This window comes from Phoxinus phoxinus, assembly GCF_949152265.1.
Source record: "Phoxinus phoxinus genome assembly, chromosome: 1".
In the NCBI taxonomy this organism is placed as follows: domain Eukaryota; kingdom Metazoa; phylum Chordata; class Actinopteri; order Cypriniformes; family Leuciscidae; genus Phoxinus; species Phoxinus phoxinus.
This window is the reverse complement of record NC_136876.1, coordinates 2,472,645-2,497,330: the sequence shown is the minus strand read 5'-3', so window position 1 is coordinate 2,497,330 and position 24,686 is coordinate 2,472,645. Positions and strand designations below refer to the sequence as shown.

The window sequence follows — 24,686 nt, the reverse complement described above, 5'->3', positions numbered from 1 at the left end:
CAAAAATCTGTGATTACATACGATAAAAACCTTATGTTTTTTTATATATTTCATAATGTCATAATTTCACATTTAATCTCCAAATTAATGTAGCAACAACAAAGAGTATATATTTAATATTTGTCTAAAAGGTAGGAAATATACAGAAATTGAATAAAGTGATCAAACAGTTTGCACTGCATAAATGTTTAGTTTAGTTTATTGTGTTTACAGGGGCAATGCACATTAATAAACATAAATGTAAATGTGCCAGAATTAGCCTAAAAGGCTATTTTACATCTGTAGACCCTTGACAGAATGTTAAGAAAAAGTCACCCTAAAAACAGAGACAAAACATCACACATATACACATCATATGACCATATATACATATACATATAAATACACATATATACGCATATACATGTTAAATTATACATAGATGAATCCTTATTACAGTTACAAATGGTCTTTTGTCAAGAGCAGTGAGTGTTTTTGTCTTTTCCCTTTGTTCTTTGAATAAACTTTACTGACAGAAAGCTTTTTTTTGGGCTACTGTGTCTTTAAGAGCAGCCGCCGCTGACAGAGACGCGGATCTCACATGCGCCTCATTCTTTTACAACTCTTCTTTATGTTCATTTAAAACTATTTAACTAATTTAAGAGTGCTCAGTCTGCTCTTATCAGGATACTCGACAAAACGGACATTTTTGCAGAATTGCGTGTGTTAGTTCGGTCAACTTCAAGCCGAAAGAGAACTCGATTCTGGCGCTCAATTTGTCTTTGCGTGAATGGTTTAAAAGCATTTGCAAGAATAAAAGCGCATCATATAATGTAACGCCAGCCAAAGGATGACAGAAAAAACGGATGCTGCGTTAATTACGTGAAATATTTACCACGGAGTCTTCTCCTCCCATTTCTACCAGTGATCGCTTTATTCAATTTCCAACGTCGATCTGCGCACGTCAACAGCACCGAGTTGTAGGTTGCCAGGTTGAGCTCACAAATGGGTTGAAATGTGTATGATGTGTTGATTGCGTGCCGAGTAGGATGGGTTTCATACAAGATCTGGCAACTGGGCAACCTTGGAATAATATATTGATGTGATTATTCATATAACGACGTTTGGGAATACAAATTACGGGAGTTTCACGGGAGAAAGGACAAAACGGGAGGGGAGCGGGAGATGGGTGTGAAATACGGGAGACTCCCGGTGAATGGGGAGTGTTGACAGGTATGCTTTAATGGAGTCAGATTAATTATATTGGAGTCAGATCCATATTTGAATTATACACGTCATCCTTCAACTGCCTTTTGTTCCGATTATTGGTTCAAAATAGCAGCGTAAGCTTCCAGCCTTACATTTTCTTCTAAGAGAGTTGAAAAATAAGCAGATCTAGCAGCTTTTAAGGCTTTTCTGTGCGCAATCGTGCTCTCTCCACGAAATCCGAAACACCTCTAGTTTTGTTTTCTTCCAGTTGCGCTCCATTTTTCTGGCTGCTCTCTTAAGGGCCTGAGTGTGCTCGTTGTGCCACGGCGTTGGACTATGTTCTTGTAATCTTCTTAAAGCACAGAGGAGCAACTGTGTCTAAAGTGCTGGAAAAGAGAGTTAAAAGTTTCTGTTGCAATATCAAGTTCTTCTAAGCTATCTGGGATGCTGAGGAGATGAAATTGATCTGGAATAATATTAATAAAGAAATCTTTAGTGGCAGAAGTGATAGATCTAACATATTTGTGACACGGAGTCGGCTTTGCAGCCTTGGCTAAATGAAGTTTACACGAGACTAGAAAATGATTTGAGATGTCATCGCTCTGCTGCAGAATTTCAATGGCATCAACATTGATTCCATGTGACGATCTAGAGTATGATTATGACAATGAGTCGGTCCTGACACGTGTTGTCTAACTCCAATAGAGTTTAGCATGTCTCTAAATGCCAATCCCAATGCATCTTGTTCGTTATCTATATGTATATTAAAATCACCAACAGTTAGGACTTTATCTGCAGCCAGAGCTAACTCTGATAAGAAACCTGCATATTCTTTGATTAAGTGGAATCTACATTGCCCATACAGGCCCGCAAACTCTGGTTTTATTTGGGTAGCCTATTTCTAGAACCTATACCTGTGCGAGTATTACATAATAAACTAAAACAAAGTTTATCATATTTTCTGGCTAGTGTACTTTATTTATATATTTTTTTATCATAACCATAGCCTACTTTCACCCAAACTGAAATAAAAACAAGGTTAAATGGGTCAATTTTCTATAGCCTAAATATTTTTGAGTCTTAATTTTCTTTTCTGACATAGCCTACTCCAGTTCTTGTTAAAACACACTAGACATGAAAATGATGTGCATTTTGGGCACTTTTTGTGTGAAATCATATTTATTTTGTCCATCAAAAGTGTTTTGATGACACTTTAATTCAGCGTAAGCAGCGCAGCAGAAATAGACTCGGCGCCGAAACCCCCGCTTCACTAATGCTCACGCGACGCTCCTGCTTGATGCTCACGCTCCTGCTCCCGGTGTGAATGGTGTAACCCAGGGTAAAATTTCATGGTTCTAGTTTCCTAGTCACCTGAACACGCCCTTCATTCACATATTTGTGCAGGAGTCACATGGTAGTCTCAGCGAACGCTTTCAACCAATCATAGCACTTAAGCGCGTCTTTACAAGCTGCGGTGAATTTCCCCAATCAGTAGTGTGAGGGGGAAAGCCACCGGAGCAGCTGCACTCGGTGTGTCTCTACACAAACAAAGCTATTTTTGCTTATTTTCCATCTTAAAATGGTTGGTTGACTAGCATGCCATTTTGTATTTGCAGTGTTCACCACCGTTGTCTTTAGAAGTCGACTGGTGCCGCGGTGTGTCGAATATCTTCGGGAATTGGTGAGTCTGTTTGTTGTGTTCGTTAGCATGTTGATATTGGCATCGGCATCCTTATGTATTATAATGAAGGTTTCCGCTAGCTTAATGCTAACAGCATTAAGCCATCTCAATGTATTTATGTGGGTTGTGGTGGCTAGTAGCATCAGCTTCCCATTTGCTCCTATGGAGTTTCTATTGGAGTTTAATGAATTATAATGTAAGCCTAGCACTTTGTTTCAATGCTATGGTTTTAAGTATTTAAATGGTTAATTTACATACTGAATGACAAGATTATTAATTATGTTGAATGGAATGTTATGTTGTAAATAATCCTGATATTTATGGGTGGTTATTTCCATGCAATTGAGTATCTTTGTATGATTTTGTTATTGTCATTCAATATAATTATGACGATTACTTATGCAGTATTTTGAATACTATTGTGTACACATAAAATATAAAATAGAGAATATAAAACTAGCTAGTAGATAAATTATATTATGAGTAGTGACTAAACCATGGGTCCTGTTTATTTAATACAGGCCAGTTGCGGGCCAGTTGATGGCGAGCTATTATTACCTGGAACAGAACCTGCCCCAACAACATCATCGCCCCCTGTGGGTTTGGTAGGAGGCTGTGCAGCTCTGCTCAACCCCCCTCCACTCTCATTCACACGTATACACATATACAGCCATTCACTAAGCTTTGTCTCATGGACTATTTGCATCTCACGGACCATTCACGTTAAGTGGACATGGTGTTCATCTTTTATGAACAAGGAATACAGTCTTATAGTGTGTTGTGGACTGTCTTTAATCTATGTACTCTCCAGTTGTTTTGAATTGTATTTTGTTTGTTTTTTTCTTCTCTGCAGATTGGAATTATTGTGGTTATTGTTATTTGTCTTGTTTTCACTTAATACATGGTACCAACACCAAAATTAAGTTATTCGTCTCTGTGTTATTATTCACTCTTTCGACACCTCCTTGAGACGAACCCTATCTTCTGTAGCCCAATTATTATTTAACCTTCTGTAGCCATATTCATCTGCTATTTAACACATATACCCTGCGTGTATGTTACATAAATGTGGCGAGCCAGCCAGGAGGTCTTGAAAAAGTGTTTAATATACGCATTTTTTAACATTCAGTCTCACCAATATTAATTTGACCATGGATATTTTTGAAAAACTTGACATTAAAATACCAAATGCAGTATTGGTCACCGAGGTAGCTGAAGGGGTGGAAGGGTTTCTCGAGCAGTATGGTAGGATAAATCGTGCTCTTACTGTTGATTCGCCTAAATCCGAGTTTCACAATATGCTCATTGTTGAGTTTGAGTCTGGCTTACCTTTGACTCTACTGAATCCACTTCTACCATATACGCAAACTTCTGAGACCTGTACCGTTTATCACATTAAGAATTTATCCCAAGTATATATTGCAAATGTGGGAAGTTCTAAAACTCAGACATATTTAGCTGACTTAAAAGGAGTTGCTACACTGACTGGACAGAACTATGCTGAAGTGCTGAATGAGATGATGGGCCAGATCAGCAAATCAATCTCAGAGCTGCAAACTGATGGCGAAGCCGGTGTTGGTGTTAAGGCAGAACGGCCTTCAGTGAATACAACTCAGTCACAGTATAAAATGGCCGCTCCATCTCCACTGCTTGCCACTGCTCCCATAGCTCAGCCAGGGGAGCGAGGTGCCACCATCAACTTCACCGCTTCGGACCTCAACCCTCCTGAGTTACAGAGGTATGTGGTAGAACACATTATTAAGTCTGAGGATACTGCTGTGCATCTGCGCTCTTCCCACAGACTCTGTGTGTTTTCTGGAAAGGTGCCACGACCACAACATGAAGTGGACTACGACACATGGCGGTCTTGTGTGGAGCTGGTTCTCAGTGATCCTGCCATATCTGAAATCCAACGATCGCGACAAATCCTCAACAGTCTCCTGCCACCAGCTGCTGATATGGTGAAACATCTGAGTCCTGACATGTCTGTTAACATCTACATCCAACAGCTTGACTCCGCCTATGGGACAGTGCAGGACTGGGAGGAGTTGTATGCAAAATTTATGGATACTCTTCAAAACGCTGGTGAACAACCTTCAGCTTACCTGCAGCGATTACAAGTTGTTTTAAATCTTGCAGTAAAGAGGGGAGGTGCACCAAAAGCTGAAGTTAATAAACATCTTCTTAATCAGTTCTGCAGAGGATGCTGGGACAATGTCCTGATATCTGAACTGCAGCTTAAACAGAAAAAAGAGAAACCACCGTCTTTCGCTGAACTACTGCTGCTGTTAAGAACTGAAGAGGATCGTGAGGCTGTAAAGACACAAAGAATGAAACAGCATCTGGGAGGAGGCGGAGCCAGACAGAAAGTAACATCACAAGCCCAGATTGCATATGGAGAAGAGGAAAAGAAAATATGTGAGACACTGACTATTATTACCAAACAACTCACTGAACAGGTGGCTGCAATACAGCGTCAACTGGCTGTTCTGACGGCAAACCAATCTCAGGGCCGAGAGTCTTATACTCCAAGACCCAAAGCAGTTCTAAAGTCACGTGGAAAGCAGAACATGGCGGCTGCTGTGAGTGATCCCTCTGCAAGTCCAAAGCCCGGGTTCTGTTTCCGTTGCGGAGAAGATGGACACATCAGGCCGCAATGTGACAACCGGCGGAATCCAGAACTTGTTAGTGCTAAGAAGAGATTTTAAGAGACATTATATTAAAATCACCAACAGTTAGGACTTTATCTGCAGCCAGAGCTAACTCTGATAAGAAACCTGCATATTCTTTGATTAAGTGGAATCTACATTGCCCATACAGGCCCGCAAACTCTGGTTTTATTTGGGTAGCCTATTTCTAGAACCTATACCTGTGCGAGTATTACATAATAAACTAAAACAAAGTTTATCATATTTTCTGGCTAGTGTACTTTATTTATATATTTTTTTATCATAACCATAGCCTACTTTCACCCAAACTGAAATAAAAACAAGGTTAAATGGGTCAATTTTCTATAGCCTAAATATTTTTGAGTCTTAATTTTCTTTTCTGTTTCCGTTGCGGAGAAGATGGACACATCAGGCCGCAATGTGACAACCGGCGGAATCCAGAACTTGTTAGTGCTAAGAAGAGACAGTTTAGTGAAAAGAAACCAAAGTGGCAAAAGCGGAATCAACCAGTACTGGAACAGTTAAACTAGACTCAGTTCTTGTTGGGGGACAAACAGGAGCTGTGCTGGAATCAGCCTGTTCAGTGCGCAACCCTCCAGCCGTCCAACCGGGAGGCTATAGTCCATCTCCCCAAAGGCCTGGTGGGGTCAAGATGCACTGCTGAAGTTGCTGTCTTTGGGCACTCCTGTCAGTGTCTGCTTGATACCGGTTCACAGTTGACCACAGTATCGGCCTCTTTTTACAATGAACATTTGCAAGATCAACAAATTAAACCTCTACACAATCTATTATACATCGAAGGTGCTGCTGGACAGTCAATCCCTTACCTTGGTTATGTGGAGGTGGTGGTGGAATTTCCGAAAGACTTTATGGGCAATAAGTGTGATGTTTCAACCTTGGCTTTGGTTGTCCCTGATGTTTGCCCTGAAGCTTCGTCCACTGTTCTGATTGGGATGAATACGCTTGAACCCCTATATGAGCAATACCTGCAGAGCAATTTACCAACGTTCCAATCTAGCTCGCAAGGTTACAGAGCTGTGTTAAAGACCCTCCAGTTGTCACACCAGCAGAGAGACAGTGGTCATGTTGGAGTAGTGAGACTCCTCAGCAAAGTCCCAGTGCGTGTTCCGGCCGGCCGCACATTCATCATAGAGGGCTCTGCTAATGTCGCCTCATCCAGCTTCACCCAGTCTGTTTTCGTCCAGCATCCTGCGTCCATCCTACCAGGTGGTCTATGTGTTAGCAACTGCCTTCTCACTCTTCCGGCTCATGCTCCCTACAAAGTCCCAGTGGTTGTAACAAATGAGTCAGAGCAGGACCTCTACATTCCATCATTGAGTGTCATCGCAGAGCTTGAAATGTACCACTGCATTCTGTCACAGCATCAGGTGAAAGGCTATCTGTCAGAAGAGGAAATCCGGTGGAAAGATTTAATCGGACGTTACTGGGGATGCTGGGTACTTTGGAAGACAAACAAAAATCTAAATGGAAAGACTTTGTTAAGCCATTAGTTCATGCATATAACTGCACAAGAAACGACGTAACCGGTTTCACTCCATATGAACTGATGTTTGGTAGAACCCCACGTCTTCCTGTTGACCTGGCTTTTGGTCTACCTTTGCGCGAACCACAACACAAAACTCAATCTCAGTACGTGCAAGGGCTTAAATTACGCTTGGAAGAAAGTTTCCAGATCGCTTCCAAAAATGCTCTAAAGAACAGTGAGCGGAACAAAACACGGTTTGACAAGAGAGTCATTCCGTCAGCGTTGGAAGTGGCAGACAGAGTGCTCGAAAGGAATGTACGTCTCCGGGGAAAGCACAAGATCTCAGATAACTGGGAGCGGGACATCTATGTTGTGGTCAGAAGGGCTGGTGAACTCCCTGTTTACACTGTAAAGCCAGAGGATAGAGATGGACCACTGCGTACATTACATAGAGATCTCCTCCTGCCATGTAGCTTTCTACCAGTAGCTGAGAATGTTCCGAGGCTGGAGCGTGGCCATGTTGTCAAGCCGCGAACCTGCCAGCGAAACCAAGAATCAGACCACTTGATTGACTTACCTGCTAGTGATGATCTCATTGAAGATGGGGAGCCACTTACCTGCGATCCATTCGTATCTCGATTTACTGTGGAAGGACGCTGTAGAGTTCCAAATGCCGTTCTTCCCAGTGATGAGGATGATTGTAGTTCTTCTATCCCACCTCCTGTCTGTCCTCCAGCTCCAGTTGCGTCGTCTGTGTTGGAAGCCAGCAGTGAGCAGTCGGAGTCCTGGGAGGGAGAGGGAGCTGTGGAAGATGGAGATGTTGTAGAACCCGTAATTGAGATCTCACCTGAACCTGAAGAGACATTTACCGAAATCCAGTTGAATGAAGATCCTCCTGCAGAATCCAGTCCATTGCCTGCTGTTCCTGTTGAGCCTTCAGTTGACGATGACATAGTTGACAGTGACTTGACTTTCAGACGTTCGACACGGCATAGAGCACCACCTGAGCGGTTACAATACTCGATCTTAGGTAATCCTCTAATCTCCGTAGTTCAGTCTCTGCTCCATAGCCTGTCTGATGCTTTAAGTAGTTCATCTGCATCTGACACCCGTCCAGCGGTTCGTGTCATCTAGTGCTCTGACATGCAGCGGGATGTGCATGGTTTAAAGGGGGGAGGGTGTAACCCAGGGTAAAATTTCATGGTTCTAGTTTCCCAGTCACCTGAACACGCCCTTCATTCACATATTTGTGCAGGAGTCACATGGTAGTCTCAGTGAACGCTTTCAACCAATCATAGCGCTTAAGCGCGTCTTTACAAGCTGCGATGAATTTCCCCAATCAGTAGTGTGAGGAGGAAAGCCACCGGAGCAGCTGCACTCGGAATGTCTCTACAAAAAAAAGCTATTTTCGCTTATTTTCCATCTTAAAATGGTTGGTTGACTAGCATGCGATTTTGTATTTGTAGTGTTCACCACCGTTGTCTTTAGAAGTCGACTGGTGCCGCGGTGTGTCGAATATCTGCGGGAATTGGTGAGTCTGTTTGTTTTGTTCGTTAGCATGTTGATATTGGCATCGGCATCCTTATGTATTATAATGAAGGTTTCCGCTAGCTTAATGCTAACAGCATTAAGCCATCTCAATGTATTTATGTGGGTTGTGGTGGCTAGTAGCATCAGCTTCCCATTTGCTCCTATGGAGTTTATTGAATTATAATGTAAGCCTAGCACTTTGTTTCAATGCTATGGTTTTAAGTATTTAAATGGTTAATTTACATACTCATTCATTCAAACCAGCTCCAACTGTCCAAAGACCCTTTTTGCCACAATCAACAAACTTCTGAAACCCATGGACACAAATTCCAAATCCTTCACCACATCTAAGTGTGATTTGTTCCTTTCGTTCTTCAAAACCAAAATCGACAACATCCATAATCAACTAACCCATAGTCCCCCCGCCTCCACCCCTGGACTTCCAGCCCCCTAACCCCCCCCCCCCCCCCCTCCCCCCTCCATGCCACTCTTTCTCTTCATTTATTTTAATCAGTGAAACAGATGTATCTGCCATAATTTCCAGCATGAAGTCCTCGACCTCTCCGCTTGACCCTATCCCCACATTCCTAACCAAGGCCTGTCTCCCATCACTATCACCCATCATCACCAACATAATCAACTCCTCTCTGACCTCTGGTATTGTTCCATCACCTCTCAAGCTTGCTGCCATCACCCCCATATTGAAGAAATCAGGTCTCGATCCAGAAAATCCTAACAGCTACCGTCCCATCTCAAACCTCCCATTTCTGTCTAAAATACTGGAACGAGCAGTCGCCTCTCAACTCCAAACCCACCTCAAGTCCAATAACCTATATGAACCATTTCAATCTGGCTTCCGCCCCAAACACAGCACCGAAACTGCCCTTCTCAAAATCACCAATGACATTCTGCTTGCTGCTGACTCTGGTCTCCTCACCATCCTCATCCTCCTAGACCTCAGTGCAGCCTTCAACACCATCAAACACTCCATCCTCCTTTCACGCCTTCAGCACCGAATTGGAATAACTGGCTCTGTCCTAACCTGGTTCACGTCATATCTTTCTGATAGACACCATTACATCTCCATAAACAGCTGCACGTCTTCCACCATCCCAGTCACTCATGGTGTCCCCCAGGGTTCAGTCCTTGGTCCCCTCCTCTTTATCCTGTACATACTCCCCCTTGGACAGATCCTCCGCCAACATGGCCTCCAATTCCACTGCTATGCCGACGACACTCAACTCTATCTCTCCTCAAAGACCATCACAACCTTGACCCACTCAACCCTCACAACCTGCCTCACTCACATTAAATCATGGATGCAAGGAAACTTTCTCAAACTCAACTGCGATAAATCTGAGATTCTCATCATTGGTCCTAACTCCCTCACCCGACATGCCCAAACCTTCACCCTCAACATTAATGGCTCCGTTGTCACCACTTCCACTTGCATCCGCAACCTTGGAACCATCCTTGATCCCACCCTCTCCTTTGTACCGCATGTCAAACACGTAACCAAAATTGCCTTCTTTTACCTTCGCAACATTGCACGCCTCTGCCCATCACTGTCTACCTCTACAGCTGAAACACTCATCCATGCACTCATCACTTCAAGACTGGATTATTGCAACAGCATTCTTTATGGACTTCCGAACAAAATTATCAGTAAACTTCAATATGTCCAGAACTCAGCTGCCCGTCTTCTCACCTCCTCCCGCCATCGTGACCACATCACCCCTGTTCCTTTCAAACTACATTGGCTCCCAGTCAAACACAGGATCAACTTCAAAATACTTCTCCTCACATACAAAGCACTTAATAACCTTGCCCCTCCATACCTCTCTGACCTACTAACCCGCCCCACTCTTGCCCGCCGCCTCAGGTCCGTTGATGTTGACACCTGGGGCGATAGAGCCTTCTCAGCTGCTGCACCAACACTCTGGAACGCCCTTCCAGACCACGTTAAAAAATCAAGCTCCATAACATCCTTCAAACAGGCCCTCAAAACTCACCTCTTTGAACTTGCCTTTCCCATTTAACAGACCTTTTCCAGTTCTCCATCCCCCCATCCCCCATTCTTTTGCTTTTGTGTCTATCTTATTTTTGTAAAGCGTCTTTGAGTGTCTTGAAAAGCGCTATAAAAATCGAATGTATTATTATTATTATTATTATACTGAATGACAAGATTATTAATTGTGTTGAATGGAATGTTATGTTGTAAATAATCCTGATATTTATGGGTGGTTATTTCCATGCGATTGAGTATCTTTGTATGATTTTGTTATTGTCATTCAATATAATTATGACGATTACTTATGCAGTGTTTTGAATACTATTGTGTACACATAAAATATAAAATAGAGAATATAAAACTAGCTAGTAGATCAATTATATTATGAGTATTGACTAAACCATGGGTCCTGTTTATTTAATACAGGCCAGGTGCGGCCAGTTGCGGGCCAGTTGATGGCGAGCTATTATTACCTGGAACAGAACCTGCCCCAACAACATCATCACCCCCTGTGGGTTTGGTAGGAGGCTGTGCAGCTCTGCTCAACCCCCCCTCCACTCTCATTCACACGTATACACATATACAGCCATTCACTAAGCTTTGGCTCATGGACTATTTGCGTCTCACGGACCATTCACGTTAAGTGGACATGGTGTTCATCTTTTATGAACAAGGAATACAGTCCTATAGTGTGTTGTGGACTGTCTTTAATCTGAGTACTCTCCAGTTGTTTTGAATTGTATTTTGTTTGTTTTTTTCTTCTCTGCAGATTGGAATGATTGTGGTTATTGTTATTTGCAGGGGTGCACATAACTGGTACGCAGGTACGCATGCGCGACAAAAATCAGGAATGCGTAATGCCACTTGTGTTACTACGCGCCTTTGCGTACTGTCGCCAAAATGCAACCTAGGCAGTGTTAATTACATTTTTTCACAGATGAAAACGAGACGATAACTAAATAAAAACCTTGTTTTAAATGACGACCACTGTGACGAATAAAAACTAGACGTAAGGGAGGGACGATTGGGGAAGTGATCCAGTCAGAACTGATTTGCGTTTGTGGAAGATGCGCACATTTGAATTGTAACGTGCTGATCTACAGAGTAGAGGTCTTCAGGTGAACCCGTTGACCCGTTGACCCGGGACCCGACCCGGGACCCGTACGGGTTCGGGTCTATATTTTAAATGATCAGCCGGGTCCGGGTCGGGTCGAATCTATTACTTCGGGTCCCGGGTCTGTTTAACATTGTGTGTAATACCCGTGCGAGTCATCAAATCTCAAAAATGCGTCTTGTCACACTCATATTTAATATATTTTAAATCAGTAACATAATCTGAGGTGAACTGTCACATGAATGTTTACTTTGACACTCAAAATAAATTGCGTTAAAAAGCATATTTTAGGTTGATCCATCCAGCTAGCGCGCATTTGCAGTCAAGCGCGTGTCATGTTTCTATGGCAACCAGTTACCAGAGGCAGAGCTTCAGTGAGGGACAGCCAAACCGCGCTTTAGATTTTACAATGTCAATTAATCGTTTTGTTCAATCTTAAAGTTTTAGTGGTCAGATTCAGACTCGATGATGCAGAGCAGAGAGCACGGAGATGATAAATAACGTCAGCACAGCGGCCATGGCACTGAACGAGCAATCGTTATTATAGTTCAAAAGGGCAAAAAGACAAAAGTTATTGTGCGAGTTAGCAGCTAACTCGTTTAATTTGACATTGTGACCGTGAGTCCGTGACATCAAGTGGACTTTTGAAGCTGAAATAACAAGGATTAAGCTTGGACTTCGTGGAATAACGAGAGGAATAACATGGATAACTTTCTTGTCGGAGCCGAAGGATTGTAATGCATCACAGCCAGTCAGGTAACGTAACGTTACAAGGAAAGGATGGAGAGACTAACGTTACTACGCTGCTACGGCTCCTTAAATTAGGCCTAGGTAAGACAAAAAGTTGTAATTTTTTGCAACAGGTTTATTGACTTGTAATAGCAGTTTAAGGTGGAATGTGACAATCGGGTCTGTGTCTTCCCGGCAGTTTCGGGTCCAGCTTACAAAAATAATCGACGGGTGCAGGTCGGGTCCGGTTAGGCATTTATCGGGTCTGCACGGGTCCGGGTCCAGCTTTTGAAATAATAGTCGGGTCCGGGTCGGTTCGGTGTAGCAAATTACGGGTCCCTTCGGGTTCGGGTAAGAATTTTTGGACCCGTGAAGACCTCTACTACAGAGTCGGCATGCGCTTCATGCATGTCTCAAATCGTAAAAAAATGTAAACGTCTGGGAGAAAGAGAAGAGCAGACATATGGATAGATCTGAATAAGAGTGACGACGCGAAAGACAGCTTTATTCGGTATGTTTTTTCTGTGCGAACACACACACACACGACCCGAAGCGTGCAGCCCCGCACATAGACGCTGCGCGCAAGGACTGAATCGAGCTCTCTTTCGCGTCTGAATGGACAAATACACACAACATTATGTCTAAATGTCCGTTTTGGAGAGTATTCACGTAGCGTTAAACACAGTCGGTTATGTCTTTACAGAACGTACCGTGCATCAGTGCAATTGGATCTGCACACTCTTAAAGTGACAGTGCGTAATAAACCTAATGCCTTCTGTACACTTAATATTGATCAAACAACAAAATAAAAAGAGAAAATTCACTGCTCTTTAATATCTTTAATAAGGATTAATTATATTTAATTTATACAAATAAATATATCTGAACAATCAAATAACACTTCAAATAAATTTTTTCCAAAGGTGTTTTCTATCATTTTAGGTCATTCTTTTCACGCTGATGTAAATTTAAGTGTTCGTTTATTATTATTTTTATAAGTTTGGTTTAAGTTAGTTATTTTATGCTATAAAAACGGAAATGTGACGTCATGATTGACAGCTGTGGCCACGCTACATATGGGGTGAGTACCAAACACCATCTCCTGGTCCTCATCTGAGTAACTCACTGAAAAAGTTATGTGCACCCCTTTACCCCAATTATTATTTAACCTTCTATAGCCATATTCATCTGCTATTAACACATATACCCTGCGTGTATGTTACAATGGACTCATTGATTAACATGCACGCCGGAAAAAATATGTGCTGGTCACGCGCCGCTGACGCTTGCGGTGTGAAACCGGCGTAAGTGTTCATGGACATAAAGCAAAAAGGATCTATCAGATTGTGCAATTCCTAATGCTGGGGTTTGGCATTCAAGAGATGTGTTACATGTCAGTTACATGTTCACTGCAGTCCGCCGTATCCAGACCGTATCCAGATCTGATGAAGGACCAGCGCCTGGACACGACGACACCGCAGGCCTGAAGTGTCCACTAGTCTCTCCCCTGTGAAGGCCTCCTGCCCTTTACATCTATACAGATAAAACGTTGTTGGGATAATTCCGGTTAAAACAAAAATATCTGTATTATAAATTTGTAAGGCCTAACAAGTAGTTTGTTGAGGGTTGATTTGTGAAGGACTACACGCCTGCGCACATATATATTCAAACGCGCATACCTATCGACCGAACACGTGATGTGCATGTGCGCGCCGTCTGCGTTTTCTTGGGTTTGCTTTTTTGGGGTTTGCGCAGAGAAAACCGATAATCGTTTGCACCTTCGAACCTATTTCGGGGAGTGTGTTCTCGAGACACCAGGCACTTTTTGTGTGGATGGGCGGCCGGAGCGCGTTAAGGGTTTTCTGTGAGAACGCAACTTCACTGTTACGCTAATTTCTATTATCACTGTAAAGCTGCTTTGAAACAGTCCATACTGTTAAAAGCACTATATAAATGAAGGTGACTTGACTTGACTATCAGGCGGGTGGAGATCCAGTGTCTTAACGCATCTTTGAAATGGCAGAGAAACGCCGACAGGAATGAGAAATGCCCGGGTTATAGGCCCTATACCTCAAGTTCATGGGACACAATGTTTTAAGAGAATTATGCAAGTTATTAGCACATTCATTGTGTATCAAATAGTTGGCTAGTCTACTGTCATATTTTACGCACCCATTTGGGTCCCAATTGGCAAGAAAAGACGATCTGAATTGGGCAGAGTTCAGCTGATTATTAGGCTATAATGTGTCGATATACAATAAATAAAAATGTACATGTGTATTAACATTGCATTAGGCTCAGTAGCGTTGTTAACCACCACGCAAATGCGAAGGGCACCGCAGGTTTGAGCGCCCCCTGCTGACCAAGCAAGTAAATCAGTTGATGACCGCTGTTACAGCAACACTGTTTACCTCATTTAATTGATTGCTGATCAATGTTTATAAGTAAATAAGCCTAAATTAAATCTGCTCATAATTTAAAGCAATCGGGGCTCAGGTGAGGGGGAGGAGTAAATTTACAGCTGAGTAAATTCAGTCTCATGTCACACAACAGCAGATTCGACTAGGACCAGGTGCAGTTCAGATATCAGATAGGACCAGGTGCTTATTCGAAACTGAATCTCAAATCAGATTTCTTACTAGTGCTATTATAATTGCATATGTGTTAAAAAATCCTCTGGCAAAAGTAGAAGTACTGACTTAACTTCTTTACTCAAGTAAAAGTAACAAAGTACAGGCTTGGAAATTTACTTAAAGCTGCTGTCTGCAAGATTTTTCTGATCATATTTACTGAATCCGAAACTATGCTCCGACAGAACAACATATATTATCCTCAAGATGATCATCCTGAGTGATGATATTAATGCGCCGAGTCGAAGTGCTGCTGCAAGTGCTATTCCGCCATACATTATAGTTATCCATTTTACCCGCTTAGAAAAAACCCACGTTTTATTTGGTCACCATACTTGGTCGTGTAACTGTATTTAAATAGGGAGAACGTGGATCGTGTTTGGCCGCTTCTAACTTCATCTCTGTTTGGATCCTAACGAATGAATTGGGCTAAGCTATAGCTATCAAAGTGTCGCCGTGTAACGGAGTTAAAAATGCACTTTATTAATATTAATTTTTCAATTTATGTTTAATTTAATTTTAACCATATTTTAATTATCATTTAATGTTTCTTTGAGTATTTGTGAATTTTATCTTGAGTTTAATTCATTTATCATATTGCTATCGTTTCTGCAGAGATGTTGTTGCTGCACTGCACCTCTATTGTACCTCCTAAGTTGCCGTAATTTCCGTCTCCTCCTCACAACAATATATTGTGTTGCTGAGGTAGGTTGCGTGTAAAATCTGCTGCGCTATTTTATTGTTTTCTTTGGAAATTGTGTTGTGACCTTTCAATATCTATTGCCTCAAAGTTAATACGATATTAGCTGGCTGTTATAGTGCCGGTTTTACAGTTAAATAAAGTTTTAACGATGTTTCGTTTAACTCGTTCTTTTCACTGCATTTTCACGTTGTTTCTGTGCAATGTATATAACTGAGGCTCAGTCTATGTTGAGTGTGTAAATTTTGTTATTCAATGTTTAGGAGCAGAGGTGCAGATAGAAACAAACAGTAGATCAGAAGGCAAATTAATGTGATATTGTCTTCTGCATGTATGTGTATCTTTGTTAGACGTTATTCTCTTTCTGTTATCTGTGCAGTCACCCAAACCCACATACTGTTTAATTTTGTTCACTAAAAACTGTTAAAAAAAGTATATATATATATATATAAAAATATATAAAAGAAATGTGGTCTCCTCCAGACAACAATATATTGTGTTGCTGAGTGTCTTGTGTTGCTGAGAGCAAATAAATCTTGGGAGACCCATCATCAGGGGCCGGTTTCACAAAGCTATTTTAGACCGGTCTATAGTGTTAGACAAGTCTAAAATTTGCTCATAGACTAGTCTAATGCAAGTTAGACTGTTTCACAAAAATAAAGACTGACTTAATTTAGACCAAAAAAATTAGACACCTCCCCCCCAGGCTAACTTCGGTCTAAGACTCTATGTTACCTTGGCAACCAGCAGTAACAATCAGTTACATCACAAACAGCCGAAAGAAAAGGGAAAATGGCTCATAATTTGTGGTTTGCAGACGACGTGGAGAGCGCTGAGAAGGGAACGGGTTTTTAGGGACGCAGTAACCCACTGGAAATATATAATAATGACGACTTCATCGTCGGTTTCGGTTTTGTATCTTTTCTGTACGTCTTTAACGCTCAGCGGTCGGATTAACGCTGTTAACTGTCATAGCAATCTTTTTCCAAACATTTCTTCTTGTTACTACATTCTCCGCTAAATTTCCCAAGTAAAATGTCCTTGTAACTGTTATACTCCTCCAAAAAACACATATTTTCTGCTGGGATAAACTGCACTGAGCGGCTGAATGCGCTTACTCGATCCGCCATGTTTTTTGTTTTGAAAAGTGTCTTAGTTTACCCAGAATGCATTGCAGTGTAGTCCTACTTAAAGGGATAGTTCACTTTAAAATTAAAATTCTGTCATCATTTACTCACCCTCAAGTTGTTTCAAACCTGTATGAATTTATTTCTTCTGCTGAACGCAAAGAAAGATATTTTGAAGAATGTCAGTAACCAAACAGTAGTCTGTACCCATTGACTTCCATAGTAGGAAAAAAAAATACTATGGAAGTCAATGGGTACAGACTACTGTTTGGTTACTGACATTCTTCAAAATATCTTTCTTTGTGTTCAGCAGAAGAAATAAATGAATACAGGTTTGAAACAACTTGAGGGTGAGTAAATGATGACAGAATTTTAATTTTAAAGTGAACTATCCCTTTAAGATAGTCAAAGTCTTAAGTGCTTTGTGAAACGGTCTGATTTAGATGTCTATCTGAAGTCTGACTATCTACTATATCTAAGCCATAGTCAAAGTCTATCTTTGTGAAACCGGCCCCTGGAGTTGTCTGTCTTTATACCCTGTCCACGTCCGTTACAGTCGCGCGCCAGAGCGATTGAGTGCACGCACTGAGACGAGAGGTATTTATCAGCTAGTTTCAGTTACGGGAATAACATAGTTTAATACGAAAAAACGGTGAAGTGTTCCTTTAAAGTGTTGACCGTGTCCATACTTTTTGATAACGCCAAGACATGTTTAACTAGTCCGCTATCCATTAACGGTAGGTTGATTAATAGCGCTAACCAGATAAACAGCTACTATAAAATGTACAGACTGGAAACTTGTAGGCAATGTGGAGACATAGACAAACACTGCACTCCAGGCATGCAGTGTTAGTTGTTGCCATGGAGTGTTTTGCTTTTCAATGATGAATTAAAACATTACAAAAATAATGAACATTGAAATATTTCCTTTCTTTGCTAACCCATATGATATGTAGGTCGAGGAAGAAGGGGGGAACTTAAACAAATAATCAGTGAAGACACCCAGCGAGACTTCTGCAGCGAGTTCTGCCAGATCTGTGCTGACCAGTGCAGTGTGAAAGGATGAATGAATGAGTAATTTTGAATGTCCTGTGGTTTCCCTCAATATTGGTGTTATTCTGCGTGTGCTTACGATGTGATCCCAGCGTGATTTTCCTTATGTTTTGCCTTCAAAGTTTCCCTACTGTATTCAAAATGTCTGTTTTACCTTGTGTATTAATAAACGTTTTTTCTTCCTATTTGGTTGTGCTGGTAATGCATTTTGCATGTATTTATGTAAGTGAGATGCTCTTGTGTTATTTAAATTAAGTCAGATGCCCTTGTGAAGTCATTTATAAGTATAAAATTAGTGCCGCTATAATTTAGTCACTTACAGTTGCATAATCAGTGGTGGAAAAAGCACACATATTTTCTACTTGATTTTGAACTTGATTTAATATTAGGCTACTCAAATAAAAGTAGAAGTGCCTACTTATTAATGTACTTAAGTATTTGTATATTATAATAATAATATATTATAAATAATACATTCATTCTTGCATGTAACAAGGCTTTTCAGGTAAGGTGAAACGTAATAATTTTTTTTTTTTTTTTTTTTTTGGAGTAAAATCAAACGTTTCTCCAAAAGAAAAACTTCTAATAAAATACTTGGCTATTGCCAATCACTATACGTAATTAAACTTAAGGTGCAAATTCACACAATGTACAAACTACAGTGTTTGTAACTATTTAAAACGTTATTAAATAAATAAAAATGTCAGCAAGTTTGTTTTTCCGTCAAAAGAATAACTTACTCTAGTCTAGAGCAACAACACGAGTAAAAGTGTGATGTGTTGGGAATCTGTCGACCAATCAAAATGCAGAGATCCAACTCCGCCCCCTGGTCTCGTGTACTGCAGTGAGGTCGCTTCCGGATTTTTCCAAAACGTCAATTGGAGAAATGAATGGGAAATTTACTTCCGGCACAGGTCTGATTTTGTTTTATTTAGTTCGATTTTGTATTTTTATTTAATTACTATTGAATATTTGTAATCATTTGAAACAACAAAACAAATGGATGAAGTATAATTTTAACTTTTAAAAAACTATTAATATTATAGACCTAGCTAGTATATTGTACTTTGTTAATAGGACAAGACATAATTCGTATATTTTATAATATTTTATATATCTAAAATATATATTTTCCATTATATCGTTTAAAAAAATTATTTAAAATTTCTTAAAATTATTACTTAAAATTATTTAAAATAACGTTGTTTGAAAATAACACCTGGCTCCGCCCACTTCCGGCATCAGACCGTTAGGCTGGCGCTGTCGTCCTCACACTGGCGTATGGTTCTGCGGTTCTGCAGTTGGTTAGTATTGCTCTCGGGCTGTGGGCGGGACTGTGTTGCTCTATTGAGTTTCAGCGTCGAGTCTTCTGAGGTGAGGAGAGCAGTTTACGGTATTTCTCATATTTACACAACCACCAAACACACTCTATACAGTTTGATTAAGCGACAGGCTCATTTCTGTATTGTTTTCATCGATCACAGCGATAAGTTACTTGTGCGTCTTTTCTGGCGTCGTCGTGCGAGCATGAGGAGAATATGTCGAGTTCATTCAGACCTGAGCGATTTTGAGTGCTTTTGTGTGTGTTTGTGTGATTGTTTCGTCAAGTCAAAAGTCAAAGTTTAAGATCTGTGAGGGGAATTAATGTGTGAATCGATCTCGAGTGTCATACTGGAACAATGCTAAACATTGAGCCTATGATGAGCCACGTGAGACATTAAAGCAGTACTAATATGAAAAGCGTTTTACTCTTGGAACAAAAGTGCTTTTGGGGCTCTTTATTTTTAAGAGTGTTATGATAATTAACAGTTTCTGTTATTATTTTAATGATCTAGCCTACTACTTTATAGTGATTAATGCTGCTATCATAAGATCAAACTTGCTATATTTAGATTAATTTTTTGGACATGTGCTTCTTTAATTATTTATCTGTAGTGGTTTATGAAGATTAGTGTCATTAGTGATTGTTTTTGTGTTATTGATGTTTTATCCATGTCATATTGTGAGAATTAACAGTAGCCTATTGCCTTTCAGTATAGCAGTAGTTTTATAGGCTTTTATATCCTGACTCAAATAATGTGTTTCTAACAGCAAACACTCAGAATAAAGTGAGATGATCTGCTGATGATCCTGAATGGCTTGTTGAATGAGTGTTGATAGTCTGAGGCTCATCAATATTAACAGATCTGCTGAAAACACTCTTTATTTTATGACAATAGTTCCTGTTTTCACCTCATTTATTATGCTGATGTCTCCAGATCTCCTGTAAATTGTCACTTAAAGCTCATTTCATTGGTGTCAGCAGACTGAGGGGATTTGTTGGCTACTATAGGTAAGTTTATTTCAGTTTACGATTTTTCTTACCATTATTTATATTTGGAATAATTTAAATTATTTATATTCTTTACTATATTTCTAGATACCTGTATTTTAATGAAGAAGCAGAATAATGTTAGCATTAGCAAAAAAAATAATGAATGAATTGGCATCAGTTACTGTACGATAAATAGATTGATAGACATAAATGCTTAGAAGTGTAATTTATTATAAAAACAAATCTCAGTAATTTATATTTTTGATTTTGGCAGATAAGCTCCGCCCACACTGGAATACATCATCAGTGAAGCTCCTCCCACGCTGGAATTTATCATCAGTGAAGCTCCTCCCACTGCAATCACATCATCAGTGAAGCTCCTCCCACTGCAATCACATCACCAGTGAAGCTCCTCCCACTGCAATCACATCATCAGTGAAGCTCCTCCCACTGCAATCACATCATCAGTGAAGCTCCTCCCACTGCAATCACATCATCAGTGAAGCTCCTCCCACAGCAATCACATCATCAGTGAAGCTCCTCCCACAGCAATCACATCATCAGTGAAGCTCCTCCCACAGCAATTCTCCAATAAATGCTGTAAATTCCCATCAGCTACAAGTGAAGACGAGCATGAAAGCATCAGGAAGAGCTGAAATCTGCAGAGACTGAGTTTATTAAAGAGGACAGTGAGAACACGAGTGATCCAGAACCCTGCAGAATGAAACACACTGAAGATCCTGAAGAACAAAGAGGTTGGTGTTTATTCTTCATTCATTCATGATGCTGAAGAACATTCTTGTTAGAAACATTCAAGCACTTCATCACATTTAGATAAACAGTTCAACTATGAAATGGTGCAGAATGTTCTGGGTTTTCTTTAAGTCATCTTAATTTATATATATTGCGTTTTTAACAATGTAGATTGTTTCAAAGCAGCTTTACAGAGATAAATCTAAATCTGATTAATTATAATTTAAGGTAACAGAGATTGTTTTGGCTTCATAGCGGTTCTTGAATAATGTTATTTTCCAGCTAAAGTTAGTTTTCTTAGAACCTGTTAGTTAGAACCTGTGAGAAACACTGATGGCGTTCACATGCGCATTAAGAATTGATTCTATAGTTATGCGCGTTTGAATATATGTGCGCATGTTTGTATTTCCCTACAAACCAAGCCTTAACTTGTCTTGCCTTTACATTTCGGAGGCCAGCTAGTAGTTGCTAAACCTCACTCCTCTGATCTCAATAGGCGCTCTAGCGACAGACGCTAGGGGCTGCAGTCTTTTGCCTCCTTGTTAGAGCGCCTGACTCTCATGCCGGAGACCCGGGTTCGAGACCCGCACGGAGCGGGGTGAGAAGGACCCGGGTGGAGGGGTTACACATGTCTAAACAAACTACTTGTCTTGCCTATAAATTTTGATACAGAATTTTATTTTATCACTTCGGGGTAATAAGATAAGAATTACTTTATTCGCCAAATGCATCAGCAGATATGGCCATCAGTTACACACAAACTCAACACACAAACATACATGGGCGATTCCACAGTTTAGGCCTAACTGCAAGGACAACAGCCTGCAAAATCAATCTTCATGGAGAAAGCCATTGTCTTCAGGTTAACATCCTGAGAAAACCTGGAGTACAGCTGTGTGAAAGGCAGGATAAATCTGGCAATGGTAAACTAGTAAACTTTGATCAAAGTTGAGTTGATGTAAAATTTAACGTATGTAACATGGACGGAAAAACAGTGCAAGTTCAAGCAGAAAGTGTACTTAATCTAATTCAGTTTAATACAATTCTGGTTGAATCCCAGTTCATGTTTTGCTTTGTTCCTAATTTGGTGTAATTTTGAGTCATACGTTGTGTATGGTTTACAAAACTTGTAATATGACTTCCATGCAGGCAGGGTGGCTATCTAATATTATCTGTACTATAAACTTAAAGGTGCATTTTTGAGTCTGGTGTTCATAAACTGAAAGCCAGCAAAATTACTAACAAATACCACTGGTATATTTTTCAAACTTATTTGCCAAATGTAGAAGACAAAGGAACACCTACAAGTGTGCAAAGTTATAACGTGTGTAACGTGGACGGAAACGAATAGTAATTCTGCTGAATAGAGCACCAATAACTCTTTATGCAAAGTAACCCTGAATATTTTTAACTAAAGGACAATTAATTTACTACAGAAGTAAATGGAAGGCTGTTGAGGCAGATAAATGTAAGGATAAACTTTCACAGAGACCTCAAACAAAAAGCACAAAGCCTTTCTTTAAAGTGAATTTCGTTTTGTATTAATTGTATCTTAATTTTAATCAATGTTTCATCAACCAATTGCGTGGATTTAATAAATAATAAGTAAATATATTCAGTGCTTTAAGTGGCCCGGCGCGTACCGGCCCACTTAAAGCACTGAATATAGCAGATGATAATCACGGAAGCGCTGGCGCTTGAACTGGAGCGCGTCTCATAAATGACACTGAAACTCAGCATGCCTCACAGAACTGAGAAATCTATTATCTACAGAAGAACGCTTGAAATCATACTTTTAAACAGAACAATTCAAAACAAAAGAAAATCTGCGTGTGTTCCTTAACATGCCCAGTTCACTGTTGTTTAGAAACCTATGCGATTGACGGCGACAGTTTATTCTAATGGCATAAGTGAGATTGTGTTAACGCACTATTAACATGTTAATAACTTCGACAGCTTAAGCTATATTCTTACGAACATTGGACAGAAGACAAAAAAAATCATAAAAAAAGAAAAATTTCATTGACGATGTTGACTTTCATTAACAGCTTATTGAGTCAAAAATACGCAGAAAACAACGTTTGAAGTTGGACAGATTTCCGTCAAATTTACGAACAAGATGTGCAGAATCTGTCAAAATGTATAAAACCAGCATTCATGCATGCTTTCACGATGAACAACTCCGCTTTCGGTCCGAAACCACTCGCAATCATCCGACTTGCACACTCTTTTATCCTTTCTCACCACAATGATCCTATTTAATGTTTACTTAACCAAAGTCTACCACGTTCGTATCATTTTAACGTTCGTAACTTTTTGGACAGAATCCACAAACTTACCCACATTCATCGAAATCCGTGAAATCCTGTTAACTCTTCCTCTCACGCAGAGTGACCGTGACCTAGACAATCTTATTTCTGACATGAGAACCGTTGAGACATTAGGAGATGGAAATTCAGCGTCAGAATAAAATGTACGAGCGTTATGATTTTTTGACAGAAAATCTCGGCCCCTGTTTTATCCCGATTTATTAACAATTTATCATGTAGCAACGCATATGAGAATTTAACCCACACAAGATGTCTTTATCGTTTTGCTACTGATATAATTACATGGAAAAATTATTGATCTGCTTCCTTTAGAAACGTGCATAACTGCTTGGACAGAAAGTGTAACGAACGTTAGTAAATGTTTCCATTGCATCGTGGTGGATTAAGGGAATTATACTTTCCGTGTTAATAGTAGTATTTTGTAGAAGATACACCAAAATAAATGTTATGCGCCAAAATTCAGGATTTTAATAAAGGAAATGAAAGAAATGACTTAGGAAAAATCCAGATGCACTGAATGTCCCACCCTGACATCCGCAATTTCTGGGGACGGAAATAAAATAAAGTCTCATAACACAATAATGCCAAGACTTAGTGGGATAAAAGTAACTTTATTATTTCTTACATCTATCTTTAACAAAATAGTGAACTAAAAATAAAAAAATTACAACAACTGGGTATTATTCAATCTATATTGTTCATTACACCCCTTGTGGACAGAAACTGTGGAATCGCCCATATGCATATAGCTGCAAAAAGCATGCCTAAAACAATCAAATCAAATAATAAAATAGTCCAAAAATAGTGCTAGATCAGCTATTCATAAGGGAAATGTCTCTTGGGGAAAAAACTATTAAGATGGTGTGAGGTCCTTGTCCTCACTGCTCTGTACCTTCTTCCTGAAGGAAGTAGGGCTGAACGATTTAGGAAAATAATCTAATTGCGATTTTTACCAATATTGCGATTGATCTTTAGGCACCTTATGAAAAGTAGGCTACTTTTAAAAATAATTAAAAACACATTAAAAACGAAATTAATACAGTTACATGTTAATAATTTTAAATAGGCTATAAACGAATAGCTTTAAAACATAAAAGCTATCAATGACAAAGAGGGGAAAAAACATTACAAGCAATAAACAAAGAGTGCTTTCAGTATTTAAGAGTAAACGCGTCATAAACGCATTTTGAGATGCAAGTACATTTAACCACGTAGACAGAGTTGCTCACGGCCGCACGTGAGAGCGCTCTTCACAAAGTGGGCGTGAGTATTTGAAATTGAAAGCAGCTTCTGTCGATGGTTTTTATTTTTTAATATATAAGCCAACTGCATAGTGCCATATGATCTAGTGTGCAATGAAGCCCGCAAATG

General features: G+C 40.0%; 1 protein-coding gene across 3 annotated transcripts in view; it reads left to right on the top strand.

Annotated features, from left to right (window-relative positions):
• The window catches only part of LOC307006254 (uncharacterized protein), an 89,889-nt gene that overhangs the window by 48,013 nt on the left and 17,190 nt on the right, over positions 1 to 24,686 (top strand). The window contains exons 1-3 of one of the 3 annotated variants that reach the window (XM_079627045.1): positions 19,230 to 19,292; positions 20,177 to 20,250; positions 20,507 to 20,987. In XM_079627045.1, the coding sequence (XP_079483171.1) occupies positions 20,954 to 20,987 (34 nt within the window). In that variant the 5' untranslated portion in view covers positions 19,230 to 19,292; positions 20,177 to 20,250; positions 20,507 to 20,953. Of the gene's footprint in view, positions 1 to 19,205; positions 19,293 to 20,176; positions 20,251 to 20,506; positions 20,988 to 24,686 lie in introns of those variants that run through there. The other 2 variants (XM_079627047.1, XM_079627046.1) reach the window with 2 other exon arrangements.